Here is an 18,760-nt window from a genome sequence, read left to right on the forward strand (position 1 = left end):
ACAGACATCTTTTCTGCATGTCTCACCATTCCTAGGTGTAACAGTAGATGCCTTCTCCTGCCTGGATCCAGGGATTCCAGTCAACGGACTACGTTACGGTCAAGACTTCTCCATCGGCTCCACCGTATCATTTGGATGCGACTCAGGCTACCGCCTCAGCCATGAAGAGCCATTGGTCTGTGAGAAGAACCACTGGTGGAGCCATCCTCTGCCCACCTGTGACGGTAAGTCTCGTGAGACATTTGTAATACTACAAGCTTTTATCTCACTGACAAGGACGGAATATGGTCCTGTGTGGCCCCAGGCCACCAGCCTTGTTTCAGTTGTGATTTGCATGATATACACTACCAGTCAAAAGTTTTGAAACACTTGACTGAAATGTTTCTCATGATCTTAAAAATCTTTTAATCTGAAGGTGTATGCTTAAATGTTTGAAATTAGTTTTGTAGACAAAAATATAATTGTGCCACCATATTAATTTATTTCATTATAAAACTAAACTTTAATAAAAAATACAAACATTTTTTTGAAATTGATGACTTGGAACAAATAATAAAGAAAAGCAGCCAATAAGTGCCCAACATAGATGGGAACTCCTTCAATACTGTTTAAAAAGCATCCCAGGGTGATACCTCAAGAAGTTGGTTGAGAAAATGTCATGAGTACGTGTCTGCAAATTCTAGGTTCAAGGGTGACTACTTTGAAGATGCTAAAATATAACACAGTTTTGATTTATTTTGGATTTTGTTTAGTCACAACATAATTCCCATAGTTCCATTTATGTTATTCCATAGTTTTGATGACTTTACTATTATTCTAAAATGTGAAAAGAATTATAATAAAGAATGAGTAAGTGTTTCAAAACTTTTTACCGGTAGTGTATATATATATATATATATATATATATATGGATATGTATATGTATGTAATTGAGTACATGTAATTTCTGAGTACATGTAATCAGCATATTCCAAATTAACGAAGACATAATAAATAAAAAGATTTATATCTCAATTTATTCAGAATATACTGTAATATTTACATGTACTCAGGAATATTCCTATAGATGTAGAGCATGTAAAGTAAATGTCTTTTTCAGAATTAAAGCTTAACTGGAATATGGACCTTAAACATAAAATGACATGCATGTAATTGTGGTTGATGAAACTGTTTACAAGGTCAATTTACATCTCAAATAAAAGAGTTTCAGAGTCAGTGACGGGGAGGGCTTATACTGTAGACTACTTTACTAAAGGAGGATAGCACCAAAAAGCAGACTTGCAATGGCAATGAAACCTCTACTAAACGCTGAATGACGTTACCTATGTCTTCCCATGTCAAAGCTGCCTGTCCTTTTGGCTATTTTATTACATTCTTTCTCTTTCTCCTCTCTGAGGCAGATAAACTGAAACAATGTGATTCAATGCAAGGCCTTTAGCCCATCGCTGAGGAGGCCTCTGAGAGGCAATTTGCTGTGAAGGCTGCTGCAGCTGATAGAAACTGATGCGCTCCCCAGATTAGACATTCGGGGGGCACTTTTTACTGTGCACACTTTCATCTCACTTCCATGGTTTCTAAATGCAGCATGCATTAGAGACATGCACCTGGTTACACTGCTGTCTCAGGTAGAAGAGGTGTATGAAATAGATGCTTTCCCCGTTAAGCACCACTATGTGTTTAGGCAAAAAGCTTATGAGAACTGATATGAATAGAGTCATCAAGAAATAATGCTGAAGGGATCTGACATTTGTACAGTAAAAGAGTGCACAACAGTCTGTAAGGGTGGGTACTGCTAAATGATGTGCAAATGCTTTGGTAGGGGTTTCAATCTGTCCACCACAGAGAGCAAAATAATTTTGGCCCAAATATGGCTACGTTCCACCTGGGAGTTTGGCCCACATACTGCATGCAGAGGATGTTGATTCACCTTTAAAGGGGTCATGAAATGAGGAATCATCTTTTGATGTATAAGAGGTCATTGTACTATAAAAACACACTGTGAGTTTCAGAACTCAAAACTTCCTCTTCACTGCAAAAAGAGCATTTGTTGAAATGACTCGTTACTTTTACTTCACATTGTGATGTCGCACTGTAACAGACATTTGCATCTGACCACCTCCACAACAACATACTGTATCAACACATACTTTACCTTGTAACTTCTGTAGCCCACCCAGTAGTAGCAGTGAGATGTAAATGAGAGAGCAGGTCAGTCAAGAACAGAGAGCCAATCATAACAGTGGGCATTTACTGTCAAGTCTTAAAGGAGAAGCAGCACCAAAACCAAGCGTTTTTGACAGAGGGACAGAATGAGGGTAAAACAAATTAGTGTTTTACAAATGTGTCTGTTTTTGTGCAAAAACCTTTACTAGTATTATGATTGAACCTCAAGGAACAATAATAAAATAAAGTAATAAAAAAGGCATGCCATGACCCCTTAAACATGTTAATTTGTATGCCCTATATCCAAAGAAGATCAAGTTCATCTGATAGATATATGATATGTAGTGCTCCTTGTAAACATTACTTTGAGTGATAAATCTATATGTATCTTGCCTCATTTGTCCTTTAGCACTCTGTGGGGGTGACGTTCGGGGGCCAGGAGGCACCATCCTGTCCCCTGGATACCCGGAGGTCTACCCAAGTTCCCTCAACTGCACCTGGACTGTGGAGGTCAGCCATAGCAAGGGTAAGTCAACAGTCAGTATACTTTTCTTGCAGCCTGACTTTGACTTCCACGTAGACATACTGAAATGTACACTGTAAAAAAAAAAAAAATGATCCCACTGAAATTAAAAACCTAAGTTATTCTAAAATTTTCCCTTAAATTTGTTTGTAAATTCATAGTAGTGCAACCAGCAGTGATTCTGTACATTCTTTGCACTTTTTCTACCACTTAGCAGTGGCTAATTCTTAGGTGCCATCAAAGCCTTCTCTGCTGGCCTAACATGCCAAATAAATAAATATTTTTCATCCTTTCATTCTCAATCACCATTTTTTGCCTATGTATTTTTATTCGCTTTCCACTCTTAATTAATCTACAAAAAAAAGAGAAAAACAAAAAGATTATCCAGTCAGAATTTATTCTTCAATGCTTACAAATAAAGTGTGACAACTATTTCACAAATCGCATGCCCGAAGCCCGAAGCCGAAGCAGCGCATGAGTCTGAGCTCCATCCCGCCAGGCCTTCAGAATTTTTTCAGAATCTCTTCAGAATCTCTCAACAGTGCAAATGAATAGGCAACTAAAGTCAGATTGTCAGATTCATCAGCCAATCAGATTGATTTATTTGTTCTTGGTGAATGTGATCTTTAGGATATGTCCCAGTCGAAGCCTTCTAACTTTAAGTGACGTAATTTGAAAGCGAAGAGCGCGAGATCTTGTTGACGAGTCGACTGTCATTACTGCCGCTATCGCCATTGAGAAAGAGATCCTTATGGATTTAAAAATACGAGATGTTCTGCATGACTGTGTGATTGCTTAATTTATTAATCAGCATTGCAGTTCTGAATATCGGGGAATGGAATGCATTTATGGTCGGAGATATCAAGTAGGAATATCCCACATCCAACTTCCATGGAACGTAGCATAACCATGTACCCTGACGAAACGCAAGCAACATTTAAATTGCAAATATTATTAGATAGATTTTTCCAGGTATTATAGACCTCCTTGGTAGATTCATATGAAAAATTATGATTTTTGAATGTCTGTTCGGGAGACATTTCACAAACAGTCATGCTGCAGTTAAAATTAGCTTTGCTTGAGCATTAAGTATCGTTTCAAGTTCTGGCTTTCGTGCGTGGACATGTTTTTAAAATGTAAATTTGTATTACTAGTTAGCTGTGACATAATGTACGATGCCCAAAGGGATAGTGTTTTCTTAATGGCATGAATCACACTGAAGACTTTTAATGCACGGCCCGCCACTGACACTTAGGGAGAGTTCACCCAAAGATGAAAATTATGCAATCATTTACTGTCCCTTATGTTGTCCTAATGGAAGTCGTACAGATTTCGGAAAATCATTTTTCAGTAAATGATTGCAGAATGTACTTTTTGTCATAGAATTAGCAGGAATGAGGACCCAAACACAGGAATTAGTAAAAATAAAGATACTTTATTAAAAAATAAATAAATATATATACACAAATAGGAAAACAAAACTCACAAGGGAGAAAAACAACAACCTAGAATAAAATATAAACTGAACAGGAAGACAACAAGGACCGACTAGAAGGGAACACTAGAACAGGAACAGGCTCACCAACATGCAAACTAACAAAACGATTCAACAAACATAAGAGGGAAGAAGGCACAATATATAGAGGGAGACACATGAGGAACAGGTGCAGACAATCAGCAAGACAAGGACTAAATGAAGAGGCATGGCCAGGGGAAACAAGCGGGCAGGTTCAGAAGAGCGCATGGCTGACAAAAACACAAACAGAGCCATGCGCTTAAACACGAGACAGAGACAGACACACTGACAGATAACAAGAAGGAGAGGGATGTCAGACCAAGGTTGTAACAATTTTGGGGTGAACTATTCTTTTGATTACTGATCAAGAAAATCCAGCTGAACCTCTGAAAACTCATAAAAATCGAGTAGAAATGACATACATTATTGTGACAAGTTAAATGAATGGAAACAAATATGTTTTTGTAACAGAATGATGAAATTGTTTTCTAGAATATATTCATTTTGACTGGTTGAATGCTAAAGACTAAAATATGAATTGATAAATGGATAAAAACTTGCAGAGCCTATCACATAGTCTAACTAAATCCAGCCCTGGGTACAAACTGTCATGAATACAGATGTAGGTACTTGTCCATTCACTACTCTGAAATATCATTATCCAACTTTGAGTTCAGAATAATGAAAGTTCCTCTGAATTTTTATTTCCCATGGCTGCTAATGCATATCAATTTTGAAGGCCATTATGTTTAGTGGACGGATCGGATGGAACTGAAATGTACATTTCTCTTTCTGACACCAAGGCATAAAGGGGGTCAAAATCAAGAGTTGTCTTTATTCTACTTGATTTCAGACACTTGTATAATGAGGTTGACCTCACATGTTTCTTCATTCCTATATTATTCTCAGCTTTTTGTCAGTTTCTTTTCTATATCTTCCCATTTCAAGTCTCAACAGATAATCTTTTCAGAGTTTGACCAGAAATGTGAACCATATTATTGGTTGGTTCATTGGTTTTGTCTTCCCAATAGGCGTTCAGTTTACCTTTAACACCTTCCACCTGGAGGATCACCACGACTACTTGCTCATCACTGAGAACGGGAGTTTTGTTCAGCCGTTAGCTCGCCTCACAGGCTCAGAGCTGCCATCACCGATCAATGCAGGTCTCTATGGCAACTTCAAGGCCCAGCTCCGCTTCATATCTGATTTCTCCATCTCTTACGAGGGTTTCAACATCACATTTTCAGGTGAGGGGTTTGCCCGGGACAGCCTCTGTGAAGTGCAGAGGGACCGTCGTTGAGTTTTGCACTTCTTTCCAATTGTTTTTTTGTTTGTTTGTTTTGTTGTTGTGTGGGTCTTCAGGCTACTTTCACTTTGGTTAATCTTGGTATTTTACAGAGCAGCCCTCTTTTTGCAGAATATATACTGTACACTTATTGTGGTTTTTGTTTTTTAACATTAAATAAGTTTTATTTAACAGTGACAGTGATATAAATTTTGGCTTCGTAATCTGTTTTCTATCACAATTTGTTGTGCCCACTATTATATTGTCATTGTTATTCCAGACGAGTTAATGAGATACATTTCCATGTTAACCTAAAATGGTTTGTCTCCTGGTAAATGGTCTAAATATTATATTTGAAAACCCCTGAAAATTCATGATGGACAAGCAGGTGGTTCTTGAGATTATGATTCTCATGAACTGAAGTAAATAATGTATTTGTGCAAATTAAAGAAATTGTTCACCCAAAAGTAAAAACATTCTTTCACCATTTACTCACCCTTATGCCATCCCAGATGTGTCTTTCCAATGTGTCCAACCAATGGAAGATCTTTCTTCTGCAGAACACAAATGAAGGTTTTTAGAATAAATTCTCAGCTCTTTTGGTCCATACAATGCAAGTGAATGGGTGCCAAAATTTTGAAATTCCAAATATCACATTAGTCAGCATAAAAGTAATCCAGAAGACTCTAGTGGTTCAATCAATTTCTCCAGAAGTGATATGATAGGTGTGTGAGAGAAACAGATCACTTTCACATTCTCTTCTTGTGTGTTTGGTAATTCACTTTCTTCATACATATTGCCACCTATTGGGCAGGGAAAAGAGTTTCAAGCAAAAAATGACTTGAATATTGATATGTTTCTCACCCACACCTATCATATCACATCTGAAAATATCGATTAAAACACTGGATTACTTTTGTGATGCCTTTATGTGCTTTTTTGAGCAGCAAAATATTGTCACCCATTCACTTGCAGTGTATGGACCTACAGAGCTGAAATATTCTTCTAAAAATCATAGTTTGTGTTCTGCAGAACAAAGAAAGTCACACACATCTGGGATGGCATGAGGGTGAGTAAATAATGAGAAAATTTCCATTTTTGGGTGAACTATCCCTTTGAAAGCATGAATAAAATCTAAAATTCATGTTAACAAGTGAAGATATTGTGAAATTCATTTATTAATTGCAAGGTTAACATTAATTAAGATAGGTGACTCTGAGTAAATTTACATCAATGGTTCTCAACTGGTTTTGCTTCAGGAGCTAGATTTTACATAAGACATCAATTGATGACCCAACATAAGACGAAAATGTAAACAAAACAATCAACAATGGAATTTATTAATGTTACCATTAACTGCACAGGTCCAGCAATAATTTTATTTGTATTTATTTATTTATTTTTTTTTTTAATCCATTATTACATGCAGGCTGAATAGGAACATTTCAGAAGATTACATAAAATCATGTACAAACAAATGGAGCACTTGAAGTTGTGGATTCATTTTGGGGTCACGACCTACCAGTTGAAAACCACTGATTTGTATCAGAGAGGTTCAGCTGACAAAAGAGTTTGAAAACCCCTGACTTAGATAAATAAAAACACAAAAGGTCTGTTCCCTATCTGTCACTCACTCGACGTTGGTGTCGATGTAGTGACACTAGGGGTCACTCTTGGGAGCCCGAGACACCTCTGGTCTTTGATAAAAGGCCAATGAAAAGTGGCGAGTGGTATTTGCATGCCACTCCCCCGAACATACGGGTATAAAAGGAGCTGGTATGCAACCACTCATTCAGATTTTCTCTTCGGAGCCGAACGGTCATGCTCATTGAGCTGAATACTACTGTTCATTCACCTGCTGGATCTGACGGCGCATTTCAGCGGCTTCTCCCTCCTCTGCACTGGTGCACTGCAGAGAACGCCCCTGGGCGCTTCGGCAGAAAAACTAGAGAGTATATTTTCTGAAAGAGCATTTTTCCCCTCTAAAAGAGTATATATTTCTCTAAAAGAGCGCACACACGGAACGTCTTTTTAAAGACGCGTCTTTTTAAAGATGCTTTTCCGATTGTGTGTTATTCCTGGTTGTGCTCGTTATCTCTCGCCTTCTAACGGTCACGATCACTGTCTTTCGTGTCTGGGCACTGCTCACGCGGAGACAGCGTTCGTGGATGGTCACATTCTCATTGCGAGAATGTGTCCATGGCAACGTTGCGGTCGCGGCTCGCCTTCGTAAGGAAGCGAGCCACCCCAGAGGCTCCCGCCTCGGTCCTTTTACCCACGGGTTTGAGGCCAGCACGGCTAGCACTGGGGGCGATTTGGGGACCCCAATGGGACCGCCTCCGCCGGGTATCCCCCCGCGGACCTCCCATTCCCCAGCACGCTCGTCTGCCCCGATCGGGCTTCCGGGTGAGTCCGCCGGCTCGTCTCACGGCGAGTTCGACCTCTTATTTGGAGCCCGCGAAAGTGATGAGCTCTCGAGCGCAGCATCGGAGAGCGGGCTCGTCCAGTCGGAAGCCTCGGCTGGGCTCCTCCCTTCGGGGTCGATCGCCCAGTCACAGGCTGACGCGGAGATGATGACATGCTTTCCCGGACAGCCGCGAGCGTTGGTTAGAGCGGATTTCACCGCTCTTCCCTGAACCCTCGCGGCTCTGTGATTGGTTCCTGGGCTCGCGGCGCCGCTCAAAACCACGCCCCGCCCCGTTCCTTTCTCCCCGGAAGTGCATGAAGAGCTGACAAGATCGCGGGAGGCACCTTTTACTGCCCGGTCCCGATCTTTTCAGCTTCCCCGCTCTCACTACCCTCGATGGTGGGGCGGCCAAGGGTTATTCGGCAATCCCCCGGTGGATAAAGGCGCTCGCGGTGCACCTATGCCCGCAGAGCGCCGCCACCTGGCGTGGGTGCCCAAAGCCCCCGTCCAAGGCCTGTAGGTTTACGTCGTCTCTGACGGTCAAAGCCTACGGCGCTGCTGGACAAGCCGCCTCCGCCCTGCACGCCATGGCTCTCCTGCAAGTCCGCCAAGGCGCTAAAGGAACTGCACGAGGGTAGTTCCGCCCCAGGATTGATGCAGGAACTGCGCTCGGCGACCGACCTCGCTCTCCGAGCGACGGAGGTCACGGCGCGGTCTCCCTGGCGGACGATGGCCACACTAGTGGTCCAGGAGCGCCACCTTTGGCTCAACCTGGTCGAGATGGGTGAGGCCGACAGGACACGATTCCTTGCTGCCCCCATTTTCCAGGCGGGCCTATTCGGCGACACTGTCAAGGACTTTGCCCAGCAGTTCTCGATGGTAGAGCAGTAGATGGATGTTAGCTGGCTTGTCCTGCCCCGGCGTGGCTCAAGATCCCCCCATCTACTCATTGCCGAGGGCGTCCCCCTGCGGTGACTGCACCGGCTCCGCCGCAGCCCGCCCCTCCGGCCCGGCCCCGGCGTGGAGCCCACCGCAGGAAGCCGACGCCACCCGTCTCACAGCCGGCACCGAAGAACCCACGGAGGTCTTCGAAGCGCCCCTGAGACGGGCGACCCAGGGACAACGAAACCCGCTGCTCTGGAGCTGGTAAGCAGATCTTCTTTTTGTTACCTTTTGCATTTAATTGCGCTGCATGCCCAAGTGGCTGCAGTACTCAAGAGCTCCGCAAGAGTGGTTTCCTTGTTCCCTGGGTCACATATTCGGTGTGTACGGCTGGCATCACGACCACCGTCCACCACTCCATTTGGCAGGTTGGCGCTCCAGCGGCGGTCTCCCGCCCTGAGCGCCCAGCTGTGGCACAAATCCGCCCCCGATGTGACAGTCTCCACGGGTCATGAGGACAGGCCTCTTCCTCCCCCGTACCAGGCTGTTCCGGGGGTGGTCACAAGGAGCCAGGTAAGTGCTTCGATGTCCTCGGACTCAGCACGGCCACGATGTGGTGTGGCACCTCAAGCTCCGCCCCGCCGCGAGGCCCCACCCGCCGGTACATCCGATGACGTTGTCCCTTTGGTCCCCCTTGCGCGGAACTCGGGTGCATGGCTTGCGCTTTCCAGTCCGTCGCGAGGGCTGGTCCGGACCGTCTGACTCGGCTGCACGATTCACTTCGCTGGGCATCCGCCCAGGTCCAGCGGTGTCCACTTCACCTTAGTGAAAGATGGAAACGCTGCTACCTTGCGCGGAGATCGCTACCCTCCTACGGAAGAACACGATAGAACCTGTCCCTCCAGCAGAGATGAAGAGGGGGTTTTACAGCCCCTACTTCATTGTACCGAAAAAAGGCGGTGGGTTGCGGCCAATCTTGGACCTGCGAGTACACAGGGCCTTACGAGATAGCCCTGGCGTTGCTGTGTCCGGTGCGCGCTTTGCGCATCTATTTGGATCGCACGCAAAGCTTTAGAAAAAGAAAAGCTCTCTGAGCAGCTCTTTGTCTGCTTCGGTGCACAGCGGAAAGGAAGCGCTGTCTCCAAGCAGAGGATCGCCCACTGGCTCATTGACGCCATAACTATGGCATGTCTCGCCCAAAACATGCCGCCCCCGGTAGGGCTACGAGCCCATTCTACTCGTGGTGTAGCGGCTTCTTGGGCCCTGGCCAGAGGTGCCTCTCTAACAGACATTGCAGAGCAGCGGGCTGGGCAACACCCAACACCTTTGAAAGGTTCTACAACCTCCGGGTGGAACCGGTTTCGTCCCAGGTAGTGGCACGCAACACAAGCAGATAAGCCCGGGATAGCCGGCTGGGTGTATCGCTTGCACATAGCGCCTTCCACCTCCTTTGAGCTGAAGACGTGTGCTGTTAATTCCCAGTAGTGTTCACAAAGGTTGTTCCCTGGTTGACTTCCTCCGAGCCCTGTGGCAGTCGAGTTTTCGGAGAGACTCGCTGCCGGCCCAGTACACGCGCTAACTAAGAGCCCGGTTCTGGGGTAGGTGCTCCGCATGTGGCGGTTCCCTGTAAGGCTAACCCCATGCGATCTATATCTTCCGCTAGTTCGTTTCCCTACTGGCAAACTGCGTCTTCCTTGGGCAGAGCCCCTCAGTCTCCATGTTGTAGTAACTCCTCCCCCATTGGGTAGGATCTACCTTGAAGGCTCTCCACATGGTTGGAAAGACCATGTGATGTATTCTTCCACTTAAATATCCCCCCTCTCTTGGGGCGAGGTGTGGTCTCCGCGGTGTCCTCCCCTTGGGAGGGACACCCCCCGACTAGACCTGGCGGCCCAGTCGGATAATCCCCCTTCTTTTTTAGGGAGTGGAAAAAGAGAAGGGGAAAGAGGCCATGACTGGGTTAAGCCTGTCTCTATCTCTGGGTAGTCGACTTGTCCCCAAAAAGGGCCGTTCGACACTCATAACTGTGTTGGGGGAGGTTACGTGTCGACCTGGTGTGCTGGCTATGAGGCACACAGCAAGTCTGCCCACCACACACCGCCAGTTCACGTAACACAGTTCAGCCTTGTGGCGTTTTGTATAGGGACCCCTAGTGTCACTACATCGACACCAACGTCGAGTGAGTGACAGATAGGGAACGTCATGGTTACTGGTGTAACCTCCGTTCCCTGATGGAGGGAACGAGACGTTGGTCCCTCCTGCCACAACGCTGAACTACCCGCTGAAATGGCCGGACCTTATATCGGCTCCTCAGCGTAAAACCTGAATGAGTGGTTGCATACCAGCTCCTTTTATACCCGTATGTTCGGGGGAGTGGCATGCAAATACCACTCGCCAATTTTCATTGGCCTTTTATCAAAGACCAGAGGTGTCTCGGGCTCCCAAGAGTGACCCCTAGTGTCACTACATCGACACCAACGTCTCGTTCCCTCCATCAGGGAACGGAGGTTACACCAGTAACCATGACGATAATAAATACTGCATACATGAATGATGTATAATCTCTCAAATTCTGTTTCTTTCAGAGTATAACCTGGAGCCATGTGAGGATCCGGGAGTGCCACAGTTTGGGCGTCGTAACGGCTACAGCTTTGGTATCGGAGACACCCTGACCTTCTCTTGCAATATGGGCTACCGCCTGGAGGGAGCACCAGAAATCATTTGCCTGGGAGGGGGTCGGCGCATGTGGAGCGCACCTCTGCCAAGGTGTGTTGGTACGTTGTCGGCTGTTTTCATTTATTTACCCTTTTATTTTCTTTATTCACTACCAAACGGTATACCACATGGACATATTGCTGATTCCAAAGAAAGATTATTCTAATGTCTTCATACTGACTGTCAGTCCTCAGGAGTTGCTCTTTCATAGCTCAGGAAATGTCTCAGTTATGTTTCATTAAGGGCTAATCGATGTCTTAGATGTTTCTCATTAAACTCAATAAAAAGAGAAATAAAATAAAATAAAAGAGAAATAACATGAACAAATTAGACGATTGCTAACATACAGCTGGAGTATAGAGAGCTATAACGTTACATTTAATTGCATAGCTTAGATTGTTTGGTCTGGTAAGAATTAGATGAAAAAATTCATATTTTTCTCTGAAAAAGTTCATATTGAAATTTCTGAATTTTGTTTGACTTTGGTATATTGGCAAATCTAAGTTCAGTTTGAGACACTGTTGAGATCTCTTCTGAAACTCTGGAGTCTATACATGAAATTCCTGGGGTCTGAAAAAAATAAATAAATCAGAGAAGCGAGAGATTTAAGCAAAGGGCTCCATTTACTCTCCACTTAATCTCCTTAATGTACTGGTCAATGTCTAAAACAATTGAGATATTTAAGAGATCTCCTTTTTTGATTTTACCTCTAGGTATTTTTATCTGATTGTTTTGCAAGTGATTGATCGGGGAAGTCAGACATGGGTGGTTTAATCCAATATGACCATGATCACTTTCTTTGCATAGCTGAGTCAAGCTTGATTAGGATAGAGTAATTAATCCCTGCTGTCTCCCTGGAAACAAACAAAGAGTCACTATGTGCCACGCAGAGTGGCCTCATTTCCATTTCGGTCCACAGTTTACTTAGTCTCGGATCTAATAAACCTTCCTTCACAGTTGCTTTCAGGATTCAGCTTGGCTGGCCTCTGCTGAGAGGCCTTGGAGTGATTTAGTGCCAGTATTGTCATGTTTCAGTGTGTCTTGATCATATCTCTCAGTGTATCTCGCTCACCAGCATCAGAAAGTCAGTCTTTAACAATAAAGCATTCATCAGACAAAGACAGAGTGGCCAGAAACGACATCTATTGGAAGTTAGCCATGCATAACACAAGACAGAGGCATAAATAAAATACCAATTAAAATAATGGAGAACTTTCCAGGGTTTGCTTGTGTGCTACACTTCTCTTCGGGCAGGAGGGGTCACCGGCCATGTTTCACATTAATTGAAAAACAGAATAACTGCATTTATCATGGCTGTTTGTGTTCTTTTTTTTTTCTTTTTTTCTTCCATCTGTCAGGTTATTGTCTCCACACTATATTTTTGTTTAGGTGTTGCAATGTTCAGTGCCAGACAACTAATTACATCAGTAGATCTAATGTAAGGTCGCATCCAAACAATGTTGACTTCTTTCAAAGTTGTCAGTTTGGTAAAAGGATAGTTCATCCAGAAATAAAAATTCTGTAATCATTTCCCCATGTAACCCCTACCATAAAACAAAGGATATGTTAGGCGGAATTGTTGGGACTGACAGTTTTTTTTTTTTTTTTTTTTTTGTCCATACAATGAAAGTGAATGGTGAATGAGGCTGAACTATCCTGTTAAAGGAATAGTTCAACCAAAAATTATAATTCTCTCATCATTTCACCTTTATGCTGTCTCAAACTCATAAGACTCTCTTTCTTCTGTGAAACACAAAGGAGGATATTTTGGTGAGGATGTGAGATGTTTAAATCCATACAATGCAAGTCAATGGGGGCTGACACTTTCAAGCTCCAAAAAGGGACATAAAGGCAGCATAAAGGTAATCCATACAACTCGGGTGGTTTAATCAGTCTTCTGAAGCTATATGATCGGTTTTGGGTGAGAACAGACCAAAATGTAACTCCTTATTCACTATAGACCATTTCAAGAATGTATACAAAAACAAAGTAATTAGAAGGGTCCAAACGTATTTCCACATCCTTTCAACAAAGTCTCTTTATCAAGGTAAGTCAGTCCACTCGGTGGCCATCTTTCGAACGCTCTTGGGCAGTTTGGGCAGCTATTTTTTTATGTAAACAAGCGTCATGAAAGTGAAGCTCCTATCTACTTGAATGGGGAAAGACGGATATCTCCAAAATGGTTAGTCAAGATTACGATCAAAGAACATGTTTCAAATAAGCAGTAAAATCTGACAACACTGCAGTGTTGTAGTCAAGACCACCTAAACCGAGACCAAGTCAAGACCAAGAACAGAGTATATCGAGACTGAGACAAGACCAAGACTTTGAGGGGTTGAGACCAAGTCAAGACCAAGACCAGACCAGAGCGAGTTCCACACTGCATGACACACTTATTATAAAATGTGGTACATGCAAACCATAGGCGCTCCTCAAATTGATCTGAAAGATCCACATTCCCATAAAAACACTCACAGAAAACAAATGAAAATTCCTCTTCATTCACCTCTTTTATTGCCATGTGTGTGTGTGTGTGTGCGTGTGTATCAGTGTACTTTGAGAAATGTCTTGATAAAATAATCAAAAGGCATTGCAGAATTTTCCTTTGTTTTCTATGAGCAAACAAATACAGACAAACACTAAGGAGCTGAAATCAACTTAACCATCTTTATTCAACACTCCTTTTCCAAGTTTTACCATCCACCTAAAACAATAAATTTTTTGTGCAAGCACTGCATCATGTTTTCTGGATGACTCTTCCCCTAGAAACCATCATTAAGTACAGAATTTATCAAAAAATTATTCAATCTTAAGTCTTCACATTTCTCTGTCTTTTCTTTAACAATATAGTATTTTTTTTTTTTTTTTTTTTTTGAACCAGCAACAAGCCTTGTATAAATGTGTGCAATTTGCTAACCACATTCTGTAGCTAAATCTAGAAAATAGAACAAAGAATACCAAACATAAGCAAAGCAGCCTATTTAAAAAGTAAATGTTTCATATAAGTGGAGGTGCATTACTCTGTCTCCACTCTCTACTGTCACATCTCTAGCTCTCTCTCCCAAGTGAGGGAGCGTTACCGCGGTATGTAGCGTTTATGTCAGAGCTGACATAAGCTAACGTTGATGTAACATAGCTTTATATACATTAGCTACATATAACTGTCACCAGAGATGTCTCCTAGAAACCCGATTCATAAACAATCTGCAATGCTAGCATTTGTGCTACAGGTGTACGATTATCAAAAGAGAGTATAATTTATCATGTTTTTAACACCTGCTACTCTGCTGACATTTGTTAAACACGTTTTAATATCTAGTAATGTAGGAACTTTAATTTATCGATATTATTTAATAAAAATGAATGTTTATCACTTATTTTGTACATCTTTCTGTGTCATATGTAATTTGTTGGTTCATGTTTTCCATGTCTTTTATTTTGAAATTTCTAGTTCCTGTTTCATGTCACGTGGTTACTTTATGTGATTTCATGTTTCCCTCCATGTTCATGTGTCTTGTTTGCATTGGTTTATTGTCTAGTTGTCTTGTTATCAGTACTGTCTTTTCATTGGTTAACTTGTTTGTCTTGTTACCCTTGTCCATGTATTTAACCCTCATGTTTTCCATGGTCCATTGTCAGGTATTGATTGTTTGTAACTTTGGTTGTGTATTCAAGTTTATGTCAAGTCTAGTTCTGCCAAGCCAAGTTTATGTTATGTCAAGTTTATGTTTATGTTTATTTATGATTGTAGTTAGGGTTTTGGATACACTGTTGGAATAAATTTGCACTTGGGTTCTTTACTTCTTCGTCATCGTCTTTGTCATTGCCAGTGACAGCAACATACGTTACAAAATACCTGACCAACGCAATATGAACCCAGCAATCCAGCATCTTCGACTTCACCAGGGGAATCGTCCCCTGGAGGATTATGTGGAGGAATTCTGCGCTCTGGTTTGCATGGTGGATTTTAATGAGGTGGCCCTCAAGGACTGTTTCTGATTAGGACTGAATGAGCCATCTATTCTCTGATGCCAGGCGGTCAGAGTACCCACAGCCTGGCTTAATATATCGACCTCGCCCTGCAGATTATTGGTTCCATATTCCTCATCATGGTCGCTGAGCTAATGCCATCTTTTGCCCCGGATCCTCAGCCTGCTCCAGGCCATGTCACAGCAACACCTCAGCCTGCTCCATGCCATGTCACAGCAATGCCTCAGCCTGTTCCATGCCACGTCACAGCCACGCCTGAGCCTGTTCCATGCCACGTCACAGCCACGCCTGAGCCTGCTCCATGCCACGTCACAGCCACGCCTGAGCCTGCTCCATGCCACGTCACAGCCACGCCTGAGTCTGTTCCACGCCATGTCATAGCCACATCTGAGCTATTGGACCTGGAGATGGTTCCCACCATTGTACCCATCCTATGGATGTTTCCTCAGGATCAGACAAGGGGAACTTCTGACCCTCCGAATTTGCCTAGACCCTCCAAGCCCTGGACTCCGCCTTGGTTCTCCGAGCCCTCAGTCTCATCTTGGCTCTATGTCCCTTTGGCTCCACCATGGTCCTTCGGCCAATCGGCTTCACCGGGGTCCCTCATCCCTCCAGTTCCGCCTTGGTCAGTTGGTCACCTGGCTCCGCCTGAGCTCTCCAATCCCACAGCTACGCTTCATCAATCCGAATCTGCAGCTCCACCGGGGACCTCCTTCCCTACAGCTCTGCCTTGGTCCTCCAATCACCCAGCTCCACCTCGGTCCTCTGAGCCTTGGGTGCTACCTCAGTTCTCCGAAACTCCGGCTCCACCATGGTCCTTTGAGTTGTCAGCTACTCTCCGGACACCAAGTTCCATGGTGTCACCCTTCAAATCTCTCATGACTCCGCCTTCCATGGCTCCGCCCCTCAAGTCTCAAGGCTCCGCCCCTCGAGTCTCTCATGGCTCCACCTTCCACAGATTTTGCCCTGATCCCATGCTCCACACCTTGTCTTGCACAAGCCACGCTTTATGACCCCCCCCCCCAAGCTCCCTACAGAACTTTGAGTTTATGCCATGTTTTATGTGTTTGTTCATGTGTTGGGGCATCGGGAGCTGCCCCTTAGTGGGGGGGATATGTCATGTGTATTTTGTTGGTTCATGTTTTCCATGTCTTTTATTTTGAAATTTCTAGTTCCTGTTTCATGTCATGTGGTTCCCTTGTCATGTGATTTCATGTTTCCCTCCATGTTCATGTGTCTTGTTTTCATTGTTTATTGTCTAGTTATTTTGTTATCAGTTCTGTCTTTTCATTGGTTAACTTTTAATTAAAAAAAAAAACAACTTTTAATTGTTTGTCTTGTTACCCTTGTCCATGTATTTAACCCTCATGTTTTCCATGGTCCATTGTCAGGTATTGTGTCTTTGGTGTCTTTTCCAATTTGTAGATTTGTTCTTGCAAATAAATTTTTGCAACAACATAGCAAAATACATTTGTTATTTATTTATTTATTTACTGTATTTTCCGTAAATAATGTCGCACCTGACTATAAGTCATACTTGGTTAAAATCACGTTGTTGATAGATAAAATAAAAAAAAAAAGTCACATTGACAGAGGTTGGATCCTGCATGCCGGCCGGCCTCCATTCACTGGTTCAGATGTCAAACATGCTCTGTGAAGATTACAGTACCTCAGAATCTACACATCGTATCACAGTGTTTTTGGACTTGTTTAAAACAGGAGAATTTGCTTTTAGTAATCGTATGTAACAGTTTTTCATATTCTTTTTATGTTTTCATGAGAGAAGCCACAGTTTCTTCTCCTGTCTCCTGCATCCACTTTCTTGGAGTGCGTGTGAAGGGGGGTGAAGAGGGGTGACAGCCGTTAACAGTAACAGAAATTTCAAATTAGAAATGAGTCAAGTTATTGCTTGCATTTGAATCAGGAAGTTTTACATCCAATCACAGTAATGATGTTAACAAATAAATCAGACAATGCATAGGCAATTTATTGATATCCCCGCAGTTGTCGTCTTGACCGGTCTTGAAATAAAATCCCGAGTCCTCTTTGTCTAAGACCAAGACAAGACAGAGTAAAAATGCAGTCGATTCCGAGATGAGACCGAGACCTATCTCGAGTACTACAACACTGCAACACTCTGTGGCAGGGTGAGCAATAGATAGACACAATGGGTGTGGCGTCAGGCCTCAGAGAGGCATTTATTTAAAATGTCCAAAACAAAGGAGAATATGGGGCCTTTGTGGTGGAAAGGGCTATGTGAAGGAAGAGTAGTGAAGACGGGAAGGTCCAGATGATTGTGGGACCATTAGTGACTTGACGTCACTAATGAGTCACTGAAAAGGTCTACAACTACTTTTTTACTTCCTGCATCAAGCGCGAGGAAGCGTAATTGCGCTTCAAAAAATATCACACCAAGAAGACTGCTGGTATAAAGATTAATAGTAAAAGAGGAGATTGAGACGGCATAAGGTTGAGTAATTGAGAAGTGAATGATCGTTTTTGGGTGAACTTTTCCTTTAAATAACCCTTTTGATAATTTTCCCATGTGATAACTAGCCCTGTTCTCCCCTACAGCATTGTGTCATAGTGTGTGCAAATTGAGAAACTGGAGGTATTTTAAGATTATGATTAAAAACCACAACTTCCACTTGAGGGGATGCAGACAAAGGTAGTGTATTAATCAAAATGACTGGACAGTAACACAAGCCTCAACTTACTTTACCATCCATTACAACTATTGATTTTACTTTTCAAAAGAAAAAAGAATAAATGTCCTTTTTTCAAAATGAGGACAAATGGGCCTTATGACCAACAAAGAGGGTCAAAAGGTATAACAGAAAAAGCAGGTGTGTTAGAGAAATAACATAGACATAATAAAAAAATGTGAACTCCTTTTGACCCCAACAGTCTCATACTGTAAGACGTGCAAGCAAAGATTCAGTTGTGACTTTAAAGACTCTCTTCATCATATATTCCTTGCTAAGTTAGAATTTTTTCTGTGTTAAAATATTTTCTCCAATCTCTACTTTATATGCAGAGACAACTATAAGTAAGCCATTTTTATGTTCATTTCCCCAAGACAGTGTGAACTGTGGCTCTGTGGTGCTCTGTTTGTTTAAGCATCCCAACCAGCCTGACACAGCAAAGTTGGCTCAACCATTGTGTGAGTTTGGGGCAGGTCTTTCTGTTTTCCAACCAATGGAAGATGGAGGGAGTGTTCAGGAAACCTGTTTGAAACAAATTTCTTTTTTTTTTCTTTTTTTTTTTTTTTTGCAGTTC

General features: G+C 43.0%; 1 protein-coding gene across 2 annotated transcripts in view; it reads left to right on the forward strand.

The window, feature by feature from the left end:
• The window catches only part of csmd3b (CUB and Sushi multiple domains 3b), a 715,228-nt gene that overhangs the window by 479,664 nt on the left and 216,804 nt on the right, over positions 1 to 18,760 (forward strand). For both annotated transcript variants that reach the window (XM_051664389.1, XM_051664390.1), the window contains exons 18-21: positions 36 to 224; positions 2,573 to 2,689; positions 5,234 to 5,449; positions 11,362 to 11,550. In XM_051664389.1, coding sequence (XP_051520349.1) covers positions 36 to 224; positions 2,573 to 2,689; positions 5,234 to 5,449; positions 11,362 to 11,550 — 711 coding nt within the window. The remainder of the gene's footprint in view (positions 1 to 35; positions 225 to 2,572; positions 2,690 to 5,233; positions 5,450 to 11,361; positions 11,551 to 18,760) is intronic.

Source organism: Myxocyprinus asiaticus, chromosome 30 (genome assembly GCF_019703515.2).
Source record: "Myxocyprinus asiaticus isolate MX2 ecotype Aquarium Trade chromosome 30, UBuf_Myxa_2, whole genome shotgun sequence".
Classification (NCBI taxonomy): Eukaryota; Metazoa; Chordata; class Actinopteri; order Cypriniformes; family Catostomidae; genus Myxocyprinus; species Myxocyprinus asiaticus.